Below are 26,197 nucleotides of genomic sequence, written 5' to 3' on the forward strand. Positions count from 1 at the left end.
TCTCAACTTTCTCCTTTCACACACTTTCCAAACTCGTCAAAAATTCAGCAGTTTCTCGCTTGAATCAGCTATCAGAGCTGTATCATCAGTGAACAACAACTGACTCACTTCCCAGGCCCTCTCACCCCCAACAAACTGCATACTCACCCCTCTCTCCAAAACTCTTGCATTTACCTCCCAAACATCCCCATCCATAAACAAATTAAACGATGGGGACATCAAACACCCCCTGCTGCAGACCAACATTCACTAAGAACCAATCATTCTCGTCTCTTCCTATTCATACACATGCCTTAATATTTTATTTTATTTTGCTTTGTCGCTGTCTCCGGCATTTGCGAGGTAGCGCAAGGAAACAGACGAAAGAAATGGCCCAACCCACCCCCATACACATGTATATACATACACGTCCACACAAGCAAATATACATACCTATACATCTCAATGTACACATATATATACACACACAGACACATACATATATACCCATACACACATATCACACTGTCTGCCTTTATTCATTCCCATCGCCACCTCGCCACACATGTAATACCATCCCCCTCCCCCCTTATGTGTGCGAGGTAGTGCTAGGAAAAGACAACAAAGGCCATATTCGTTCACACTCAGTCTCCAGCTGTCATGCAATAATGCCCGAAACCACAGCTCCCTTTCCACATCCAGGCCCCACACAACTTTCCATGGTTTACCCCAGACGCTTCACATGCCCTGATTCAATCCACTGACAGCACGTCAACCCCGGTATACCACATCGATCCAATTCACTCTATTCCTTGCCCGCCTTTCACCCTCCTGCATGTTCAGGCCCCGATCACTCAAAATCTTTTTCACTCCATCTTTCCACCTCCAATTTGGTCTCCCACTTCTCCTCGTTCCCTCACCTCCGACACATATATCCTCTTGGTCAATCTTTCCTCACTCATTCTCTCCATGTGCCCAAACCATTTCAAAACACCCTCTTCTGCTCTCTCAACCACGCTCTCTTTATTTCCACACATCTCTCTTACCCTTACATTACTTACTCGATCAAACACCTCACACCACACATTGTCCTCAAACATCTCATTTCCAGCACATCCACCCTCATGCCTTAAATCCTTGGGAAAACTTTTCACTGCTTCTAGTAACTTACCTCCCACACTATATACCCTTAAGACCTTCCACAAAGCATCTCTATCAACCCTATTATATGCCTTCTACAGATCCATAAATGCTACATGCAAATACAACTGTTTTCATAAGTATTTCTCAAAACACATTCTTCAAGGCAAACATCTGATTCACACATCCTCTACCATTTCGGAACCTACACTAATCTTCCTCAATCTGATGCTCTGTACATGCCTTCACTCTCTCAATCAATAACCTCCCATATAATTTCCCATGAGCGGTAGAGGATGTGTGGATCAGGTGTTTGCTTTGAAGAATGTATGTGAGAAATACTTAGAAAAGCAAAGGGATTTGTATGTATCATTTATGTAGGCATATGATAGAGTTGATAGAGATGCTCTGTGGACGGTATTAAGAATATATGGTGTGGGAGGCAAGTTGTTAGAAGCAGTGAAAAGTTTTTATCGAGGATGTAAGGCATGTGTACATGTAGGAAGAGAGGAAAGTGATTGGTTCTCAGTGAATGTAGGTTTGCGGCAGGGGTGTGTGATGTCTCCATGGTTGTTTAATTTGTTTATGGATGGGGTTGTTAGGGAGGTGAATGTAAGAGTTTTGGAAAGAGGGGCAAGTATGCAATCTGTTGTGGATGAGAGAGCTTGGGAAGTGAGTCAGTTGTTGTTCGCTGATGATACAGCGCTGGTGGCTGATTCATGTGAGAAACTGCAGAAGCTGGTGACTGAGTTTGGTAAAGTGTGTGAAAGAAGAAAGTTAAGAGTAAATGTGAATAAGAGCAAGGTTATTAGGTACAGTAGGGTTGAGGGTCAAGTCAATTGGGAGGTAAGTTTGAATGGAGAAAAACTGGAGGAAGTGAAGTGTTTTAGATATCTGGGAGTGGATCTGGCAGCGGATGGAACCATGGAAGCGGAAATGAGTCATAGGATGGGGGAGGGGGCGAAAATCCTGGGAGCCTTGAAGATTGTGTGGAAGTCGAGAACATTATCTCGGAAAGCAAAAATGGCTATGTTTGAAGGAATAGTGGTTCCAACAATGTTGTATGGATGCGAGGCGTGGGCCATGGATAGAGTTGTGCGCAGGAGGGTGGATGTGCTGGAAATGAGATGTTTGAGGACAATATGTGGTGTGAGGTGGTTTGATCGAGTAAGTAATGTAAGGGTAAAAGAGATGTGTGGAAGTAAAAAGAGCGTGGTTGAGGGAGCAGAAGAGAGTGTTTTGAAATGGTTTGGGCACATGGAGAGAATGAGTGAGGAAAGATTGACCAAGAGGATATATGTGTCGGAGGTGGAGGGAACGAGGAGAAGAGGGAGACCAAATTGGAGGTGGAAAGATGGAGTGAAAAAGATTTTGTGTGATCGGGGCCTGAACATGCAGGAGGGTGAAAGGAGGGCAAGGAATAGAGTGAATTGGAGCGATGTGGTATACCGGGGTTGACGTGCTGTCAGTGGATTGAATCAGGGCATGTGAAGCGTCTGGGGTAAACCATGGAAAGCTGTGTAGGTATGTATATTTGCGTGTGTGGACGTATGTATATACATGTGTATTGGGGGTGGGTTGGGCCATTTCTTTCGTCTGTTTCCTTGCGCTACCTCGCAAACGCGGGAGACAGCGACAAAAAAAAAAGAAAAAAAAAGAAAAAATATATATATATATATATATATATATATATATATATATATATATATATATATATATATATATATATATATATATATGCGTGTCGTAGAAGGCGACTAAAAGGGGAGGGAGCGGGGGGCTGGAAATCCTCCCCCCCCCCCCCCCCCCCCCCAAAAGAGGGAACAGAGAAGGGGCCCAGGTGAGGATATTCCCTCAATGGCCCAGTCCTCTGTTCTCAACGCTACCTCGCTAATGCGGGAAATGGCGAATAGTATGAAAAGAAAGAAAGATATATATATATATATATATATATATATATATATATATATATATATATATATATATATGGTGAGGTGCCTGAGGATTGGCGGAATGCGTGCATAGTGCCACTGTACAAAGGCAAAGGGGATAAGAGTGAGTGCTCAAATTACAGAGGTATAAGTTTGTTGAGTATTCCTGGTAAATTATATGGGAGGGTATTGATTGAGAGGGTGAAGGCATGTACAGAGCATCAGATTGGGGAAGAGCAGTGTGGTTTCAGAAGTGGTAGAGGATGTGTGGATCAGGTGTTTGCTTTGAAGAATGTATGTGAGAAATACTTAGAAAAGCAAATGGATTTGTATGTAGCATTTATGGATCTGGAGAAGGCATATGATAGAGTTGATAGAGATGCTCTGTGGAAGGTATTAAGAATATATGGTGTGGGAGGCAAGTTGTTAGAAGCAGTGAAAAGTTTTTATCGAGGATGTAAGGCATGTGTACGTGTAGGAAGAGAGGAAAGTGATTGGTTCTCAGTGAATGTAGGTTTGCGGCAGGGGTGTGTGATGTCTCCATGGTTGTTTAATTTGTTTATGGATGGGGTTGTTAGGGAGGTAAATGCAAGAGTTTTGGAAAGAGGGGCAAGTATGAAGTCTGTTGGGATGAGAGAGCTTGGAAGTGAGTCAGTTGTTGTTCGCTGATGATACAGCGCTGGTGGCTGATTCATGTGAGAAACTGCAGAAGCTGGTGACGGAGTTTGGTAAAGTGTGTGGAAGAAGAAAGTTAAGAGTAAATGTGAATAAGAGCAAGGTTATTAGGTACAGTAGGGTTGAGGGTCAAGTCAATTGGGAGGTGAGTTTGAATGGTGAAAAACTGGAGGAAGTGAAGTGTTTTAGATATCTGGGAGTGGATCTGTCAGCGGATGGAACCATGGAAGCGGAAGTGGATCATAGGGTGGGGGAGGGGGCGAAAATTTTGGGAGCCTTGAAAAATGTGTGGAAGTCGAGAACATTATCCCGGAAAGCAAAAATGGGTATGTTTGAAGGAATAGTAGTTCCAACAATGTTGTATGGTTGCGAGGCGTGGGCTATGGATAGAGTTGTGCGCAGGAGGATGGATGTGCTGGAAATGAGATGTTTGAGGACAATGTGTGGTGTGAGGTGGTTTGATCGAGTAAGTAACGTAAGGGTAAGAGAGATGTGTGGAAATAAAAAGAGCGTGGTTGAGAGAGCAGAAGAGGGTGTTTTGAAATGGTTTGGGCACATGGAGAGAATGAGTGAGGAAAGATTGACCAAGAGGATATATGTGTCGGAGGTGGAGGGAACGAGGAGAAGAGGGAGACCAAATTGGAGGTGGAAAGATGGAGTGAAAAGGATTTTGTGTGATCGGGGCCTGAACATGCAGGAGGGTGAAAGGAGGGCAAGGAATAGAGTGAAGTGGAGCGATGTGGTATACAGGGGTTGACGTGCTGTCAGTGGATTGAATCAAGGCATGTGAAGCGTCCGGGGTAAACCATGGAAAGCTGTGTAGGTATGTATATTTGCGTGTGTGGACGTGTGTATGTGCATGTGTATGGGGGGGGTTGGGCCATTTCTTTCGTCTGTTTCCTTGCGCTACCTGGCAAACGCGGGAGACAGCGACAAAGTATAAAAAAAAAAAAAAAAAAAAAAAATATATATATATATATATATATATATATATATATATATATAGCGCTACCTCGCACACATGAGGAGGGAGGGGGATGTTATTCCTTGTGTGCCGAGGTGGCGATGGGAATAAATAAAGGCAGACAGTATGAATTATGTATATGTGTATATATGTATATGTCTGTGTGTGTATATATATGTGTACATTGAGATGTATAGGTATGTATATTTGCGTGTGTGGACATGTATGTACATACATGCGTATGGGGGTGGGTTGGGCCATTTCTTTCGTCTGTTTCCTTGTGCTACCTCGCAAACGTGGGCGACAGCGACAAAGCAAAATAATAATAATAAGAATAATATATATATACTTTTTTTCTTATACTTAACTGCTGTTTCATACGTTAGAGAGGTAACGCCAAGAAACAGACAAAGAAATGGCCCATCCACTCATATACACATACATATAAATAAATGTCCATGAACACACATATACATATCAACATATACATACACATACATATACACATCTACATTTTCATGCTTGTCTTCATCCATTCCTGTCGCTATCCCAGCCCACATGAGACAGCATCACTATTGCTACTTCAGCGAGGTAGCGCCAGGAAAACAGACAAAAAAGTGTAATGCGGTGAAACCACAACTCACTGTCCACATTCAGGCCCCACAGACATTTCCATGGTTTATCCCAGACGCTTTACAAGCCCTGGCTCAGTCCAGTGACAGCACATAGATCCCGGTATACCATATCATTTCAATTCACTCTCTTCCTTGCATGCCTCTCATCCTCCTGTATCTATATATATATCAAAAAGCCATGGTAGCATTACACAGGCCTGCCTCACACCTATATGTATCCCAAAACTTTCACTTACCTCTCCATCCACTCTTACAAATGCATTTGCTCCTCTATAGAAGCTTTTCACACCATCCACCAGTTGTCCCCATACACCATATATGCTTAACACATTCCATAAAGCACTCCACTTGACTCTGTTATATGCTAGCTCCACATCCATCAAAGCTGCACACAACTTCTTACCTTTTGCTAAATACTTTTCTATGGTAATCTTTACAACAAAAATCTCATCCACACATCCCCTACCTTTCCTAAAACCCCATTCCACTTAACTAATTCTGCATTCAGTCAATTCCAACACTCTATTAAAATCAACATTCTTGCATACACTTTTCCTGGTATACTTAACAGACTTGTTCCCTTATATTTGCTATGTACATCCTTAGCACCTTTTCATTTGAGTATAGGAACAATAATAGCTTTCATGCAATCCTCAGGCACAACCTTCTATTTCAATGCTAAATTACATATCAGATGCATCCACTCTATCACACTTTCTCCTCCATATTTCAGCATTTCAACCATAAAACCATCCACTTCAGGTGCCTTTCCTACCTTCAGCCTAATCATTGCCCTTCTTACCTCCCATTTTGCTATAGCCCTTGCACTTGTATTTTACTCCATCCTCCAGACCTATGCATGTAACAAGTGCTGCCTTCCCTTCTCCCACACTCACCAGTTCTTTAAAATACTTCTTACATCTTCCTTTCACTTCCTCCTTTTGATTTAGCAGCTCCCCTTCCTTACTTCTCACATTAACATTTCCAATCTCACATCCACCTCTTTCCTTTTTCACCTCCTTCCAGTGTAGTTTCTTATTATCCTGAAACTTTTCACTTAACTTTCTTCCAAAATCTTCATCTACTCTTTCTTCGCTTTCCTCTATCAGCTTTTCAACATTCCGCTTGCATATGTCAAATTTTTCCCTCTTCCTCTGCTGAATTTCCACAGGTACCTTCCTGTCAAGCATATACCATATGTCTTTTTCTTTTCTTACACCGCATTTCTAACCTCTTCTGTCCATCATGCATTGCCCTTTACATTCCTATATCTCATGACCTTGTAACCATCTACTAATTCTATAATCTTTAAAAGTATTTCTCTAAGCATTCTAAACACCTCATTCACACATGACTGCATCCCTACATTCATAGCACTTCCATGTAAGCTTCTAGTTACCTCCCTTTCATACTCCCTGCATTTTTTCTGATTCATACCACATATTATTTAAGGGTGATCTTAGCCTTATTCCTAATTACTTATATGCCAAAAAAAGATAGTCTGGCTCAACTTGATGATTATCTTCTGATGGCAGTCTTCAAAAGAGAAATGCACCAAACACGGATTTCAAATCTCAAAATATTTCATATGGTGGGTTTATCATATCCAGGGTAAAATCTGTTTTAGTTCCCAAACAATCTTTACATTGTTCTGTACAGAGTGAAATACTTAAGACTTTTTTTCCCCAAAAGATACAGGTCCAGACTATAGAGCGGATAAGGCTGCCTTACAGTCCATACCTTGGTGTCTTACCTTTTGGAACATACTTAATAAGGTGAGGATGCAGACCAAAACCAAAGGAGTTTCCATCTGGCTATGTCTCATCGCTCCTGCAGCTAAAAGGAACCCCCCACCCCTTAGTCCACCCACCCCCACACACACACACTCCATCAAAATTCTAGTTTCTTTTGAGGAGTTTCATCCATCACAGAGTCATTTTGCTGTGGTTCTTGAGTTGGAGTTCTGCATTTCCAGCATATCAACATAGGAGGTATTGGTTCCATGACTGTTCTTTCCAAGATTGTTCTGTTAACCTGGTGTTAGATGTTATTCCTAGTGAATATTTCCATGCAAGGTGAACAGAAGAGATTAGAAATGCTGTGGAAGAGAAGAAAAAGGTATATGGTGATGTCTCAACAGGAATATATCAGTGGAAGTTCAGCAAAGGAGGGAAGAATACAAAATATGTAGGTGGAATGTTTAGAAGCTGATAGAGGAAAGCAAGGAAAATGTATATAAAGATGTAAAAAGCCTTAAGTTTATATAAGTGTTTTTCTAGCCTGTTCCATGACATAACATGGCTAGTTACAAGTTTGCACTTCATAGAAGTGCATTTAAAAAATCATTTTTGCAGGCTTTGGGATAAAATATTCACAGACTCTGGGAAAAACTTCTTTGGTCCTTCCTTTTGAAGAGACTGGCCACCTACCCCTGTAGCCTAATAATCTTTGACAAAAAAAATGCTTAGTAACACTTTAGATGACATCAGAAAGGTTGCATCTTGAATATCTTGATATCAGCAATGCCATCTATTGACAACTTCTGTAACCAAAAATGCATTTGGGTATATGACTAAAGACCTAACTAATTGTATCTGAAGGTTACATTTGCTTGTCAATATAATTTTTTATGTTGCTAATGTACTATTCAGATATGTTCTCCATTAATTCTTTTGTCACCTTCACAAATGCAGTTTTGCTTACAAGAATTGTCAGTAGATGGTGTTGTAAGTATCAATACATTCAACATGGGAGCCTTCCCATGCATACTAGATCTGAGCAAGCTAATCTAAGGTTGCATACAACAGAAAACCTGCTTTCTATACACAATTGTGCAAAACATTACCATGAAGCGCTACATATAGGTTACAACACATATGGCTCGGTATATCAACAAAATACATATGAAGAAATTACGTTTTTTTTTTTATTATTATACTTAGTTGCTGCCTCCCACATTAGTGAGGTAGCGCAAGGAAACAGATGAAAGAATGGCCCAACCCACCTACAAACATATGCATATACATAAACGCCCACACATGCACATATATATACCTATACATTTCAATGCATACATACATATACATACACAGACATATACATATATACACATGTACATATTCATACTTAATGACTTCATCCATTCCCGTTGCCACCCTGCCACACATGAAACAGCATCCCCTTCCCCCCGAGCACGTGCGCGAGGTGGCACTAGGACAAGACAATAAAGGCCACATTCGTTCACACTCAGTTTCTAGCTGTCATGTGTAATGCACCAAAACCACAGCTCCCTTTCCACATCCAGGCCTCACAGAACTTTCCATAGTTTACCCCAAACACTTTATATGCCCTGGTTCAATCCAATGAAAGCACACTGACCCCGGTATACCACATCGTTTCAATTCACTCTATTCCTTGAACGCCTTTCACCCTCCTGTATGTTTAAGCCCCGATCACTCAAAATCTTTTTCACACCATCCTTCCACATCCAATATGATCTCCTGCTTCTCTTCATTCCTCCACCTCTGACAAACATATCCTCTTTTGTCAATCTTTCCTCACTCATTCTCTCCATGTGACCAAACCATTTCAAAACAACCTTTTCTACTCTCTCAAACACATTATTTTCATTACCAAACATCTCTCTTACCCCTTTCATTACTTACTCAATCAAACCACCTCACACCACAAATTGTCTTCAAACATTTCATTTCCAACACATCCACCCTCCTCCATACAACCTTATCTATAGCCCATGCCTCGCAACCATACAGCATTGTTGGAACCACTATTTCTTCAAACATAGCCATTTTTGCTTTCCGAGATAACATTTTTGCCTTCCACACATTCTTCAACGCTCCCAGAACCTTCACCCCCTCCCCCACTGTGACTCACTTCCGCTTCCATGGTTCCATCCACTGTCAAATCCACTCCCAGATATCTAAAACACTTCACTTCCTCTAGTTTTTCTCTATTCAAAATTACTTTCCAATTGAATTCTCCCTCAACCCTATAGATCCTATTAACCTCGCTCTTATTCACATTCACTCTAAACTTTCTTCTCTCACACACTTTACCAAACTCAGTCACCAGCTTCTGCAGTTTCTCTCCCCAATTAGCCACCAGTGCTGTATCATCAGCAAACAACAACTGACTCACTTCCCAAGCCCTCTCATCCATAACAGACAACATACTTGCCCCTCTCTCCAAAACTCTTGCATTCACCTCCCTAACAACCCCATCCATAAACAAATTAGACAATCACGGAGAAATCATGCACCCCTGCCGCAAACCGACATTCACTGGGAACCAATCACTTTCCTCTCTTCCCTACTCGTACACATGCCTTATGCTTCTAGCAACTTGCCTCCCACACCATATATTCTTAATACCTTCCACAGAGCATATTTATCAACTCTACCATACTCCTTCTCCACATCCATAAATGCTACATACAAATCCATTTGTTTTTCTAAGTATTTCTCACATACATTCTTCAAAGCAAACACCTGATCCACACATCCTCTATCACTTCTGAAACCACACTGCTCTTCCCCAATCTGATGCTCTGTACATGCCTTTACCCTCTCAATCAATACCCTCTCATATAATTTCCTATTAATACTCAACACTTATTCATTTATTTATCTATTTATTATACTTTGTCGCTGTCTCCCGCATTAGCAAGGAAGCGCAATGAAACAGATGAAAGAATGGCCCAATCCACCCACATACACATGCATATACATACACGTCCACACACACACATATGCATACCTATACATTTCAAAGTATACATATATATACATACACAGACATATACATATATACACATGTACATAATTCATACTTGCTGCATTAATTCATTCCTGACGCCACCCCGCCACACATGAAATGACAACCCCCTCTCCCCTTGTGCGCCCGAGGTAGCACTATGAAAAGACAACAAAGACCACACTCGTTCACACTCAGTCTCTAGCTGTTATGTATAATGCACCAAAACCACAGCTCCCTTTCTACATCTAGGCCCAACAAAACTTTCCATGGTTTACCCCAAACACTGCACATGCCCTGGTTCAATCCACTGACAGCACGTCCACCCCGGTATACCACATCGTTCCAATTCACATTATTCCTTGCATACCTTTCACCCTCCTGCATGTTCAGGTCCTGATCGCTCAAACTCTTTTCCACTCCATCCTTCCACCTCCAATTTGGTCTCACACTTCTTGTTCCCTCCACCTCTGACACATACACCCTCTTTGTCAATCTTTCCTCACTCATTCTCTCCAAGTGACTAAACCATTTCAAAACACCCTCTAATGCTCTCTCAACCACACTTTCAATTAACACACATCTCTCTTACCCTTTCATTACTTACTTGATTAAACCATCTCACGCCACATATTGTCCTCAAACATCTCATTTCCAACACATCCACCCTCCTCTGCACAACTCATCCACCCTTCTCCACACAACTCTATCTATAGCCCACACCTCACAACCATATAACATTGTTGGAACCACTATTCCTTCAAACATCCATTTTTGCTTCCCGAGATAACATTCTTGCCTTCCACACATTTTTCAACGCTCCCAGAACTTTTGCCCCCTCCCCCACCCTGTGACTCACTTCTGCTTCCATGGTTCCATCTGCTGCCAAATCTACTCCCAGATATCTAAAACACTTCACTTCCTCCAGTTTTTATCCATTCAAACTTACTTCCCAACTGATTTGTCCCTCAACCCTACTGTACCTAATAACCTTGCTCTTATTCACATTTACTCTCAACTTTCTTCTTTCACACACTTTACCAAACTCAGTCACTAACTTCTGCAGTTTGTGACCTGAATCAGCCACCAGGGCTGTATCATCAGCGAACAACAACTGACTTACTTCCCAAGCCCTCTCATCCACAACAGACTGCATACTTGCCCATCTCTCCAAAACTCTTGCATTCACCTCCCTAACAACCCCATCCATAAACAAATTAAACAACAATGGAGACATCACACACCTCTGCCACAAACGAACATTCAGCGGGAACCAATCACTTTTCTCTCATCCTACTCATACATATGCCTTAAATCCTTGATAAAACTTTTCACTGCTTCTAGCAACTTACCTCCCACAACATATACTCTTAATACCTTCCACAGAGCATCTCTATCAACTTTATCATATGCCTTCTCCAGATCCATAAATGCTACATACAAATCCATCTGTTTTTCTAAGTATTTCTCACATACATTCTGATGCACATTCCCTTTGGAAACTCATACATAGGGGTGGCTGCAGCAAAAAAGTCTCCATGACTCTCAAACTCTAGTGCCACTTCTTATTCTTAAGTATCTCAACCCAAACAGGCCACTAGTAGAGGGCAACTCTAGTCCAGTGTTTTCTGAGGCTCCTACTTAATGTTCCTACCAACTATTTCTAGCTAATGTTCCAACCTACTACTTTTACCTTATGCTCCCAGCTAACATTCATACCAACTACTTTTACCTAATGCTCCTGTCTAATGTTCTTACCTAATACTTCTACCTATAGCTCCTACCAATTTGTCAAAAGGCAGGGCTAGCATCTGGTGCTCACAGTCAGAAAATCTAGAGTTACAAAGAGCAAGTTCAAGCTAAGTGGTGACAAGTGTTATGTGTAACAAGGCGAGATAGTATGGTTGTGGACAGAGTACCACCACTAAGTCTATATTCCTTGCATCAACATTGCTGAATCACTCACTCAGTTCCTCCCAAATAGGCTTACCTTTCTTCCTCACATTTTTTGCTACCATGTGCATAATCACCAGCAACCACCCACCTCTCATAATCAGTCTTGAATTCACTTCCTTACATTCTATAACATTCCCATGACTCTTTCCCCCCATCTGCAAACTCACAAAAGCCTTCAATGTTGTCTGGGGTCTGAGACTGAAGACCTTCAAAGTCATCCACAGAAGCTGCAGACTCCATGGACTCACTGGAACTTGGGCTGGAAAAACAGAAAAAGTATCTCAATCTGTTGAAGACTTAGTAAAGTATCAAAATTTTATATAAATCAATTTTGCACTTTAAGATACTCAATGTGCTCTCTTCCACTGATCATAAAAATACCTTCTCTAAAACTTCACTAACTACACACCTGTGTACTTCTGCATTTATCTGCTTCTACCAAACTGACTTATTTCTTCAGTATATTCACTAGCTTCACAACTGGCCTTACTTACTTCTGCTAACACCATCATGTGTTTGCAGATGCATGACTATAAAATGGGTGAGGGAAGAACACTGCTGCACTGAGAAAAAAAAAATCAGTGTGTAAACTTATTTTTTCAATAAACGAGGCAATCAGCAGTCAGAGAGACTTTCAAGAGAATCCAGTACACATTTCTAGACATACTAGATGTTTCAAAGGAAAATTACTTTTTGAAATGTTCCATCAGTAAGCATGCAATATGAAAAATGAAGTTCACTGTGCATGCACTATCACCCATCAACAACACATTCATTACTAGTCACCCATCTACAACACATTCATTACTAGTCTTTCATTCAATAGAGTACAGCAAGGCAATACAAAGTGGATACTGACTGGATAAAAAGAATGTCCGAGTCTTAAGCTTGACAACAGAGGGCCCTCATACAATAGCAGCTCATACAGTGACATTCTGTAATACTGACATTCAAGAAATAGGATACAAATTCTTAAGAGTGACACTACAGCCTTGCAGTTAAGACAAATTTGAAAAAATCTGTCTATAATCTACCATTCTCAATATTCTTTCCTAACAACAATGAAATTTCTAAAGTTGCTGGAAGGTTTTTCAGTAATACTGCATTTTATAATGATGCCAAAGCTTAATGTTATCAGATTTTTCTCTCACAAGCACTGGGAAAATTGTTTCAAATCATGTCCACCTCCTGATAGCCACCTTTTATAGAATGCCAAATGTATTACAGTCAGGTACTCTTCTGAATAGGTCTCATACTTGAAAAATAATTGGGCTTTGAAGAAACTGCAGAACAAGATGTAACTGAGTTGTAGGAGTCACATTTCTGTGGATCTGACTAACGAAGAACTCATGCAGCAGGAGGGAGAATAAGTCAAACAAAAGACAATCCTTAGAGTTCTGTGTTAGACAATATGACACAAAAGAGAAAGAATTCTGACAAATGCTCCAGGGTCTTCCCTAAATTGGCAGCCCTACTTTCCTTATATCTATTTCTTAATATGTGTAATACAAAGTATACAATGTAAAGAAAGCTGTCTTTAGTTATAATGCTTCTTAATCATCTTTATTTTGAGAGTAATTACTATACAAAGCAGCTATCATAATTAGCGTTAATTTTGAAATCCAAAAGACCCAACTGCTTAGATAATTTACTATGTGGGTGTACTACCCTTATGACAAGTAGAAGTGTTTGATCATTTAAACAAACTGTGCAGCTCATTAATGGCATGGATCCTAAGTTTGAATGTGCCCAGGTGTTCTCTAGAAAGGTTACGGATACTTCATATGGCTAAAATGAAATATACAAAGAATATGGCAGGCTACAAAGGTAACACTAGATAGCATTTTCCAACGACTTAAGCATACCTCTTCTCCTTCTGTTGAAATGGTTGGTTCATAAGGTAATTTAATAGGCAACACAGGGAAACTTCCTCCCTCCCTCACAGTAATCCTCAAAACACTCTTATTCCACTCCACTACCACCTTAATTCCTTATCAACAGCAATGTTGGTATCATTAAATTTGGCCTGACCTACCTGATATGGCAACAGTTGTTGAATTACATATCAAAAAATTACAAATTACATGTCATTACAGTATCAAATGTTGATTAAGCTATTCTGGATACAGTGCATATGTATAAGTTTGACAGTAAATTTTCAGTCAAGAATGCAGCCTCCTTACAACTTGTTTTAATGACTCATATACCATGTATGTTTTGTTCTTTCTTTCTTTTAAACTATTCGCCATTTCCCACATTAGCGAGGTAGCGTTAAGAACAGAGGACTGGGCCTTTTTTGGAATATCCTCACCTGGCCCCCTCCGTTCCTTCTTTTGGAAAATTAAAAAAAAAAAACGAGAGGGGAGGATTTCCAGCCCCCCGCTCCCTCCCCTTTTAGTCGCCTTCTACGACACGCAGGGAATACGTGGGAAGTATTCTTTCTCCCCTATCCCCAGGGAAAAAAAAAATGTTTTGTTCTACATACACTAATATATTAAACAACAGATCCCTAAAAGAATAACCCCACCATTATAAGAGGACCAGATGTCACAGTAAGCTGGTACAACAAATGTATACGTCTTTTAGAATGAAAGTAACTTTTTCCACTGACCTTTACTAACAATCAATCTAATAAACATGAAACCAATGGAGAGTCTAGCTTAAAGGAAAAGGATTTTTCTTAGTCTCGCTTAAAGGATGAAGTAAGACTTTTCATATATTACGAAAATGTGATTCATCCTTTCCAAGAGAACAAAAGCAATCCACAAACATTGACATGAATCAGGCTTCTGGAGTAAAAACACCTATCCATCTCAAGCTCAGAAAATATCAAGAATAATTGCAAGTACCTACTAATATGCTTGGAGTGCAAAACTGCTTTAAAAGCAACTGATGAGTAGTTGCTAAACTCATTATCATCATAATGCATTTCCTTAAAATTTTTCAAAAGTTAGGGAAATAAAATGAAACAAAGGCTGGTGCTCCAAATAGAGTATCAAATTACTATATGCTTACATAAAAATTTTCTCCCAAGACACCTGCACATCTCCCTAGTATCAATTTCCCTCGCAACAGCTTTTGATTTTCTCAATGATTCACCTGCATATATTCCATTTTATGGGACTCCCATAATGCTCCAGAAACCAGCAACATCCACCAAGCAAAACCACAGGTCAAAATATGTGGTGATGTTGTGTTCAAATCTCTGTTGGGTGAGTAAAGTCAATGCAGAGCAATTGTTTATTGTCATCTGAATGACAGATGCAGCTTGGGGCATAAGGGTATTCTGATCTGCTAAATCAGTTTATAATGCTATGAAGATGAGTGTTACCTAGAATACAGATGAGAGAGTGCAACTCATTCATGCCTGAGGAGCATAGTTTCAGATGAATGCAAATTTGATCAAGTGGAGTTTAATAATGAGTTGGGAGGGAAAATGAGGAGTGTAGTTTCAGATGAGTATAAGTTTGAATAGTGGAGTTTAATGCTGATTTGGGAGGGCAAATGATAAGTATTTGTTGGGTCATTTTGGTGATTATACATTTTGTCAATGTCATGTTTGTTTAAGAACAGGGAACTGTTAGTATAATTTGCTGAAGCATGAAGCAGGTAAGCTCTTCCATTTCTTTTTGGGGGTTGGTGGTTTGGGTGGAAAGTATTTTATGATGATGCAGTGAACTGGATGCCAAGAACTATGAGATGTAACTGTCCTGGAAATATTTCTGTTTTATCATGCAAGTGGTGAATGTTTGTTGTTAGGCAGCTGATGATTGCTCTGACTGCTCTTTTCTGTGGTCTGCAGCTCATAACACAATGGGTCCTTGTATAATGACAGCTGGTAGAGTTACTTCACTATAAAGGCATTTGAGAATGGGGTTTACTAATTAAAAGACACTAACATCATTAGCAAAGTGACATCTTTTTAAAAATTTCATATTCATATTTCAGTGAAATATTAAACGGTTTTTCTGGCAAAATGCCTTCTATAATGATTTATTTATTCATATATATCTTATACTTTGTCGCTGTCCCGCATTAGCAAGGTAGCGCAAGGAAACAGACGAAAGAATGGCCCAACCAAGCCACATACACATATATACATAAACGCCCACACACACACGCATACATACCTATCCATTTCAATGTATGCATATATATACATACACAGACATACATACACATGTCCATATTCATACATGCTGCCTTCATCCATTCCCATCGCCACCCCGCCATACATGAAAATGGCACACCCCTCCCCCAGCACGCGTGCAAGGTAGCTCTAGGAAAAGACAACAAAGGCCCCATTCATTCACACTCAGTCTCTAGCTGTCATGTGCAATGCACCAAAACCACAGCTCCCATTCCACATCCAGGCCCCACAAAACTTTCCATGGTTTACCCCAGTCGCTTCACATGCACTGGTTCAATCCATTGACAGCATGCCCACCCCAGTATACCACATCTTTCCAATTCACTCTATTCCTTGCATGCCTTTCACCCTCCTTTATGTTCAGGCCCCGATCACTTAAAATCTTTTTCACTCCATCCTTCCAACTCTAATTTGGTCTACCACTTCTTCTTGTTCCCTCCACCTCTGACACATATATCCTCTTTGCCAATCTTTCCTCACTCATTCTCTCCATGTGACCTAACCATTTCAATATACCCTCTTCTGCTCTCTCAACCACAATCTTTTTATTACCACATATCTCTCTTACCCTTTCATTACTTAATCAAATCACCTCACACCACATACTGTCCTCAAACATCTCATTTCCACCCTCCTCCACACAACCCTATCAGTAGCCCATGCCTCACATTCATATAACATTGTTGGAACCACTATTCCTTCAAACATACCCAATTTTGCTTTCCGAGATAACGTTCTTGTCTTCCACATACTCTTCAATGCTCCGAGAACCATCACCCCCTCGCCCACCCTGTGACTCACTTCCGCTTCCATGATTCCATCCGCTGCCAAATCCACTTCCAGATATCTAAAACACTTCACTTCCTCCAGTTTTTCTCCATTCAAACCTTCCTCCCAATTTACTTGTCCCTCAACACTACAGAACCTAATAACCTTGCTCTTATTCACATTTACTCTCACCTTTCTTCTTTTATGCACTTTGCCAAACTCAGTCACCAACTTCTGCAGTTTCCTTCCCGAATCAGCCACCAGCACTGTCTCATCAGCAAACAACAACTGACACACTTCCCAGGCCCTCTCATCCACAACAGACTGCATACTTGCCCCTTTCTCCAAAATTCTTGCATTCACTTCCCTAACAACCTCATCCATAAACATATTAAACAACCATGGAGACATCACACACCCCTGCAGCAAACCGACAATCACTGGGAACCAATCTTTTCCCTCTCTTCCTACTCGTACACAAGCCATACATCCTAGATAAAAACTTTTCACTGCTTCTAGCAACTTAATACCTTCTACAAAGCATCTCTATCAACTCTATCATATGCCTTCTCCAGATCCATAAATGCTAAATACAAATCCATTAGCTTTTCTATGTATTTCTCACATACATTCTTCAAAGCAAACAACTTATCCACACATCCGCTAACACATCTGACACCACACTGCTCTCCCCAGTCTGATGCTCTGTACATGACTTGACCCTCTTAATCAATACCCTACCATATAATTTCCCAGAAATACTCAACAAACTTATACCTATGTAATTTGAACACTCACCTTTATCCCCTTTGCCTTTGTACAATGACACTACGCATGCATTCTGCCAATCCTCAGGCACTTCACCATGAACCATTTTTTTTTTTTTTTTTTTTTTTTTTTCCTAAAAGAAGGAACAGAGAATTGGGCCAGGTGAGGGTATTCCCTCAAAGGCCCAGTCCTCTGTTCTTAATGCTACCTCGCTAATGCGGGAAATGGCGAATAGTTTAAAAGAAAGAAAAAGAAAGACATATACATATATACACATGCACACAATTCACTGTCTGCCTTTATTCATTCCCATCGCCACCTCGCCACACAGGGAATAACATCCCCCTCCCCCTCATGAGTGCGAGGTAGCACTAGGAAAAGACAACAAAGGCCCCATTCGTTCACACTCAGTCTCTAGCTGTCATGCAATAATGCCCGAAACCACAGCTCCCTTTCCACATCCAGGCCCCACACAACTTTCCATGGTTTACCCCAGACGCTTCACATGCCCTGATTCAATCCACTGACAACACATCCACCCTGGTATACCACATCGATCCAACTCACTCTATTCCTTGCCCGCCTTTCACCCTCCTGCATGTTCAGGCCCCGATCACTCAAAATCTTTTTCACTCCATCTTTCCACCTCCAATTTGGTCTCCCACTTCTCATTCCCTCCACCTCCGACACATATATCCTCTTGGTCAATCTTTCCTCACTCATTCTCTCCATGTGCCCAAACCATTTCAAAACACCCTCTTCTGCTCTCTCAACCACACTCTTCTTATTTCCACACATCTCACTTACCCTTACATTACTTACTCGATCAAACCACCTCACACCACATATTGTCCTCAAACATCTCATTTCCAGCACATCCACCCTCCTGCGCAGTACTCTATCCATAGCCCATGCCTCGCAACCATACAACATTGTTGGAACCACTATTCCTTCAAACATAGCCATTTTTGCTTTCTGAGATAATGTTCTCGACTTCCACACACTCTTCAAGGCTCCCAGGATCTTGGCCCCCTCCCCCACCCTATGACTCACTTCCGCTTCCATGGTTCCATCCGCTGCCAGATCCACTCACAGATATCTAAAACACTTTACTTCCTCCAGTTTTTCTCCATTCAAACTTACCTCCCAATTGACTTGACCCTCAACCCTACTGTACCTAATAACCTTGCTCTTATTCACATTTACTCTTAACTTTCTTCTTTCACACACTTTACCAAACTCAGTCACCAGCTTCTGCAGTTTCTCACACGAATCAGCCACCAGCGCTGTATCATCAGCGAACAACAACTGACTCACTTCCCAAGCTCTCTCATCCACAACAGACTGCATACTTGCCCCTCTCTCCAAAACTCTTGCATTCACCTCCCTAACAACCCAATCCATAAACAAATTAAACAACCATGGAGACATCACACACCCCTGCCGCAAACCTACATTCACTGAGAACCAATCACTTTCCTCTCTTCCTACACGTACACATGCCTTACATCCTCAATAAAAACTTTTCACTGCTTCTTGACAACTTGCCTCCCACACCATATATTCTTAGTACCTTCGACAGAGCATCTCTATCAACTCTATCATATGCCTTCTCCAGATCCATAAATGCTACATACAAATCCATTTGTTTTTCTAAGTATTTCTCACATACATTCTTCAAAGCAAACACCTGATCCACACATCCTCTACCACTTCTGAAACCACACTGCTCTTCCCCAATCTGATGCTCTGTTCATGCCTTCACCCTCTCAATCAATACCCTCCCATATAATTTACCAGGAATACTCAACAAACTTATACCTCTGTAATTTGAGCACTCACTCTTATCCCCTTTGCCTTTATACAATGGCACTATGCACGCATTCCGCCAATCCTCAGGCACCTCACCATGAACCATACATACATCAAATATCCCCACCAACCAGTCATCAACACAGTCACCCCCTTTTTTAATAAATTCTACAGCAACACCATCCAAACCCGCCACCGTGCCAGCTTTCATCTTCTGCAAAGCTTTCACTACCCCTTCTCTGTTTACCAAATCATTCTCCCTGCCCCTCTCACTTTGCACACCACCTCGACCAAAACACCCTATATCTGCCACTCTATCATCAAATACATTCAACAAACCTTCATAATACTCACTCCATCTCCCTCTCACTTCACCACTACTTGTTATTACCTCCCCATTTGCCCCCTTCACCGATGTTCCCATTTGTACTTGTCTTATGATGATGTTAATACTAAATATAAATATCCCACAAGCACTGGAGCAATCCTTTAAAATCATTACTCCAGCTCATGGTTGCCACTTATGTGTCTTATAAGTGAGAACTAACTAACTCTGAACCATCAAAATACATTATATAACATAATAAAATGTTAAAATGTATTTCAATAATATATATCATACTGAAATCAGCAAACTTCTTCTGGCTTGCTATCCCAACCTGCAAATGGTGATACATACTCACAGTTAAAATGTACAAATGGTGATGCACATTCAAGGTTAAAATGTACACCTTACTCTGTAAATGATACGGTAAATTGTCTCCATGGTTGTTTAATTTGTTTATGGATGGGGTTGTTAGGGAGGTGAATGCAAGAGTTTTGGAAAGAGGGGCAAGTATGAAGTCTGTTGTGGATGAGAGAGCTTGGGAAGTGAGTCAGTTGTTGTTCGCTGATGATACAGCGCTGGTGGCTGATTCATGAGAGAAACTGCAGAAGCTGGTGACTGAGTTTGGTAAAGTGTGTGAAAGAAGAAAGTTAAGAGTAAATAAGAATAAGAGCAAGGTTATTAGGTACAGTTGGGTTGAGGGTCACGTCAATTGGGAGGTAAGTTTGAATGGAGAAAAACTGGAGGAAGTAAAGTGTTTTAGATATCTGGGAGTGGATCTGACAGTGGATGGAACCATGGAAGCGGAAGTGAATCATAGGGTGGGGGAGGAGGCGAAAATCCTGGGAGCCTCGAAGAATGTGTGGAAGTCGAGAACATTATCTCGGAAAGCAAAAATGGGTATGTTTGAAGGAATAGTGGTTCCAACAATGTTGTATGGTTGCGAGGCGTGGGCTATGGATAGAGTTGTGCGCAGAAGGGTGGATGTGCTGGAAATGAGATGTTTGAGGACAATGTGTGGTGTGAGGTGGTTTGATCGAGTAAGTAATGTAAGGGTAAGAGAGATGTGTGGAAATAAAAAGAGCGTGGTTGAGAGAGCAGAAGAGGGTGTTTTGAAATGGTCTGGGCACATGGAGAGAATGAGTGAGGAAAGATTGACCAAGAGGATATATGTGTCAGAGGTGGAGGGAACAAGGAGAAGTGGGAGACCAAATTGGAGGTGGAAAGATGGGGTGAAAAAGATTTTGAGTGATCGGGGCCTGAACATGCAGGAGGGTGAAAGGCGGGCAAGGAATAGAGTGAATTGGATCGATGTGGTATACTGGGGTTGATGTGCTGTCAGTGGATTGAATCAGGGCATGTGAAGTGTCTGGGGTAAACCATGGAAAGTTGTGTGGGGCCTGGACGTGGAAAGGGAAATGTGGTTTCGGGCATTATTGCATGACAGCTAGAGACTGAGTGTGAACGAATGGGGCCTTTGTTGTTTTTTTTCTAGTGCTACCTTGCACACATGAGGGGGGAGGGGGATGGTATTCCATGTGTGGCGAGGTGGCGATGGGAATGAATAAAGGCAGACAGTGTGAATTGTGTGCATGGGTATGTATGTATGTGTCTGTGTGTGTATATATATGTGTACATTGAGATGTATAGGTATGTATATTTGCGAGTGTGGACGTGTATGTATATACATGTGTATGGGGGTGGGTTGGGCTATTTCTTTCGTCTGTTTCCTTGCGATACCTCACAAACGCGGGAGACAGTGACAAAGCAAAATAAATAAATAAATAAAATTGTATTCTTCATATATCTTTCACACAGTTCTTTTCAGTATTTTTTTTTCCTAACCTAATGCATGAACTAATGATTATCTTCATAATCAGAAAAAATATAGGAAATAATTACCTAGCACCTGGAATCACATCACTAGTCTTCATAACTTTCCTCTATCCCTCAGTGAATGATAGGTAACATATTTTCTATAAATTTTTATATAATTTTCTTTAGTACATTTAAGACTAATCTATAAACTAATGATGTGTTATGAGTATTATATTAGGAAATATAATGTTACAGAAAAATGGGCAGCCCAACAAGGTAGAGGTTGGAATGTCTCCAGTTCAGAAAGAAGAGTGTAGATTGCTTACCTCGCAGTTTAAAATACATCTTACCCACTGAATAGTATGGCAAATTGCATTCTTTATTCATTTTTCTACACAATTCTCTTTAGTAGCATAATGACTAGCTCTTGAACTATTAAGAAGTTACATGTCAAAAAATATAATGGAAATATGGTTGCTAAAGTTGACCATTCTAAATTCAGGTAAGCAATACAAGGTGAAGGATTGTATTTAAATTATAAACAAACATAATTTTTTTCAGTGAATGATATAGTATATCCTATGTAATTTATACTCTACAGGTATTTTTCTCTATAGTTCTCCTCAGTAGGCTTTTACCTAGTGCAAGAACTAACAATTATATATATATTCAGAAAGGTTATACAACATAACCTTACCTAGCCTATCCCAGTCCCAAAGAAATGTAGATGTGATGATCTGGCAGATACCTGTCTATCATTTTCTATATGTGTTGTAAATTATTTTCACTGCTTGGATAATGATTTGAGTGTTACTTTGTACATTATTTCCATTATCTACACAATGTTTTGAGTATGTCATTTTTTGGCCCACTGTCCCTAACCCCTTAATTACATAAAAATGGATGTCACAATATAACCAGATTCATTACTACATGAACTTTTTTTCTGGTACCTATCTTCTGCTACATCATCATCCAACTGTGCTATAAAAGTACTTTCTCATATCTTTCATAACAAGAATCTTGCTTCATTTCATGTTATGTCCACTGGTTGTCCTATCCCTACATCATTAATCTCTTTCAAAACTTTAAAGGCTGTGATCAGGTCACCCCTCACTCTTCTCTCTTCCATGGTAGAAAATTCAAGGCCTGTACTCCATTCCTGGTACTGTCTCACTGATGCAGGAAACAGCAATCAAGTATGATAAAAAAATACAACATATTCTATTATTTTACTATACTTTGTTGCGTTAGCAAGGTAGCGCAAGGAAACAGAGGAAAGAATGGCCCAGCCCACCCACATACACATGTATATACATACATGTCCACATACGCACATATACATACCTATACATCTCAACGTATACATATATATACACACACAGACATGTACATAAATATATCTATAAATAAAACATAAATACATTTATTCTTATGAGTGATGTTTTTGAAATAAAAGGAATGAAATGTACACTTCATTACTTGTTTTATAATAAAGCAAAAAAATAAGTGTCTGAGAAGGCAAGAAAAGTGTGAGGAAGGGTATGGATAGTGAGGAAAGGTTTAGAACATGTGAGCAAAGAGTAGATGAATCTACATTTTTGTTAGCCCTGTTGTTTTTGAAATAAATGGAATTAAATGTGCACTTCATCATTTGTCCTCTAACAAAGCAAACAAATAGGTGTCTGGGAAGGCAAGAAAACTGTGAGGAAGGGTATGGATATTATGAGGGAAGGTACAGAACATGTGAACAAAGAGTTGATGAATCTATGTTTTTGTTAGCCCTGTACCAGCACATTTGCTTTGTTTATGGCCAATGACGTAGCATAAGGCTCAACCCATGTATGGGTCAACTTGGTATATATAGGCTTAGGGGTTTGGTTATGATTTTTACATACATTGCAATTCTGCCTCCTCGACCATCTCTGTCCCTTAAACATAATTTGTTGAGATATGTTTCTGTTAAACCAAAGATATCAACATGCTCACTGTTTACTAAACGATATAATTCAGCTGTTTTGTTTCAGATGGATCTCACATTCATGTAAAGTACATCTAATTTCTTTAAGTGATTTCTGTAGGAGACTGGTGGAATGATTTGGTGACTGGCTATCTTTAATCCAAGGTGCGATGAGCTCACATGACCAGCATTCCTGATGTCGCTGCCTGGTGGGGTGGGGAGGTGATCAGACCTGACCTCTCTCATGTGATATGAAATAAGACCTAATCAGACCTAAACCACCCATCTAATGTGGTAAACACACCAACCTCTAACAGACTTCAAAAAAAAATTTCCCCTGCAGCTGAAAGGCAATTTGATCTTTGATTCATATGCCTAAGTGTTCTGCCCTGAGAGAGAGAGAGAGAGAGAGAGAGAGAGAGAGAGAGAAGAGAGAGAGAGAGAGAGAGAGAGAGAGAGAGAGAGAGAGAGAGGGGGGGGGGGGGGCAGAGAGAGAGAGAGAGAGGCAGAGAGGCAGAGAGAGAGAGAGAGAGAGAGAGAGAGAGAGAGAGAGAGAGAGAGAGAGAGAGAGAGAGAGCATGTGTGTGTGAGGAGGGGGAGTCTTCATTATACATAATAAATACTAGTAAGTCAGACACTAAAGTAATCACTAATAATTACCTTTTGTTGTGCAAGCTGAAAATGGATTAAAAAAAAAGGCTCATACCATCATATTTCCAGGGATGGAACCTTCAGTGAAAGTGAAAGGTGAATCACCTTACAATATCACAGTGAATATCATCTGGCCAACTGTTTCATCCCCAGGATCAAACCCAAGCCTCACTGTTTGCAATCCAACACATAACCCTTATCCTGTATCAGAGCAGCCTCAAGACAGACTTTCAGTTCAGAAGTGTATAATATAATCCCAGAAACGAAATCCATTACAAGCCTACAGAAACTGGAAAAACAATTTGCCAATCTATTTAATATTTGCCTGACAATCAAAAGGAAAACTTTACTGTCTCCAACCTCCTCTCACTTGGATACCTTTATCACAAAATACCTTTGACTTTTGATAATTCAAAAATAAAAGTGACAGGAAATTATTCTATCCAAATTACAAACCATAAAATCAACAGATATCAGAATCTCTTCAAATGAACATATTCAAGAAAACATACAAGTCGTGCTTGAAATTATTTGTGAAAATAATGCAAACAGACACTGATGAATATGTTAACCAATTAACAGCTAATAGTAGTGGTCCAAGTCTGCATCACTAAAGTTGCCAACAATCACTGAAAGGATTCATCAATATTATAGACTCTGGTAAGATACCCTAATTTTTCCCTAATATTATCCAATTTATTCAAATCCCTAACTTTTCTCACAAGCAATTTCTTTCATCTTTTTCTTTGCCCTTTTTTTTTTTTTTTTTTTTGTCCTGTGGGGACCCTAATCCATTCTCTTGCATATAAAAATCAGTTTCTTATCTCTATAGGTGCATTACATGCTCATATATGACATTCCCAAATCTGTAAGTGTAATACAACATACAGACATGACAGATGTCCTTTGTCACTGAGTACAGTCAAAAACTTAAGATACATAACAGTTAAGCAGAGCAAGCAAAGTAAATAAAAACAATAGTTACATCTACAGCCAAAAAGCATCAAAAGCAAGAAACTGTAACAGCCATGAATGGTGTCCACAGAACGACCCAGCCTGCATTAGCCACCTAATGTATTTAGTAAGCTGTACTTGCTTTCCTTAATATTGCTGAAATACTGAAAGACAACTTACTAGATTAGCTGATAACAAACATGATAAACACTGATTTCTTTGTAAATATAATGAATACTGTGCAATAGAAAATGCAAATTACATGATCATTACCACTATACTAGATTGCCGTTTCCTGTTTCAGCGATGTAGCCCAGGAAACAGATGAAGAATGGCCCATCCACTCATATATACATAAATGCCCATACATGCACATATACATATCAACATATACACATATACATACATATACACAGACATATACATATATACACATGAACATATTCAGACTTGCTTGCTTTCATTTATTCATGGCACTACCTCACCCCACAGGAAACAGTATTGCTACCCCATGCTTCAGCAAGGTAGCACCAGGAAAACAGACAAAAAAGGCCACATTCATTCACACTCTGTCTCGAGCTGTCATGTGTAATGCATCAAAACCACAGCTTCCTATCCACATCCAGACCCCACAGACCATTCCATGGTTTACCCCAGATGTTTCATATGCCATGGTTCAGTCCATTGACAGCATGTCGACCCCAGTATACCACATCATTCCAATTCACTCTATTCCTTGCATGCCTCTCACCCTCCTGTATGTTCAGGCCCCGATCACTCAAAATCTTTTCACTCCATCCTTCCACCTCCAATTTCGTCTCCCACTTCTCCTTGTTCCCTCCACCTCTGACACATATATCCTCTTTGTCAACCTTTCCTCACTCATTCTCTCTGTCAACCTTTCCTCACTCATTCTCTCCATATGTCCAAACCATTTC

At 40.3% G+C, this 26,197-nt stretch overlaps 1 protein-coding gene across 14 annotated transcripts in view; it reads right to left on the reverse strand.

Annotated features, from left to right (window-relative positions):
* LOC139756701 (uncharacterized) overlaps positions 1-26,197 on the reverse strand; it is a 378,118-nt gene that overhangs the window by 84,344 nt on the left and 267,577 nt on the right. For all 14 annotated transcript variants that reach the window (XM_071676382.1, XM_071676380.1, XM_071676379.1 and 11 more), the window contains one exon: positions 12,221-12,312. In XM_071676382.1, the coding sequence (XP_071532483.1) occupies positions 12,221-12,312 (92 nt within the window). The remainder of the gene's footprint in view (positions 1-12,220; positions 12,313-26,197) is intronic.

Source organism: Panulirus ornatus, chromosome 23 (genome assembly GCF_036320965.1).
Source record: "Panulirus ornatus isolate Po-2019 chromosome 23, ASM3632096v1, whole genome shotgun sequence".
Classification (NCBI taxonomy): Eukaryota; Metazoa; Arthropoda; class Malacostraca; order Decapoda; family Palinuridae; genus Panulirus; species Panulirus ornatus.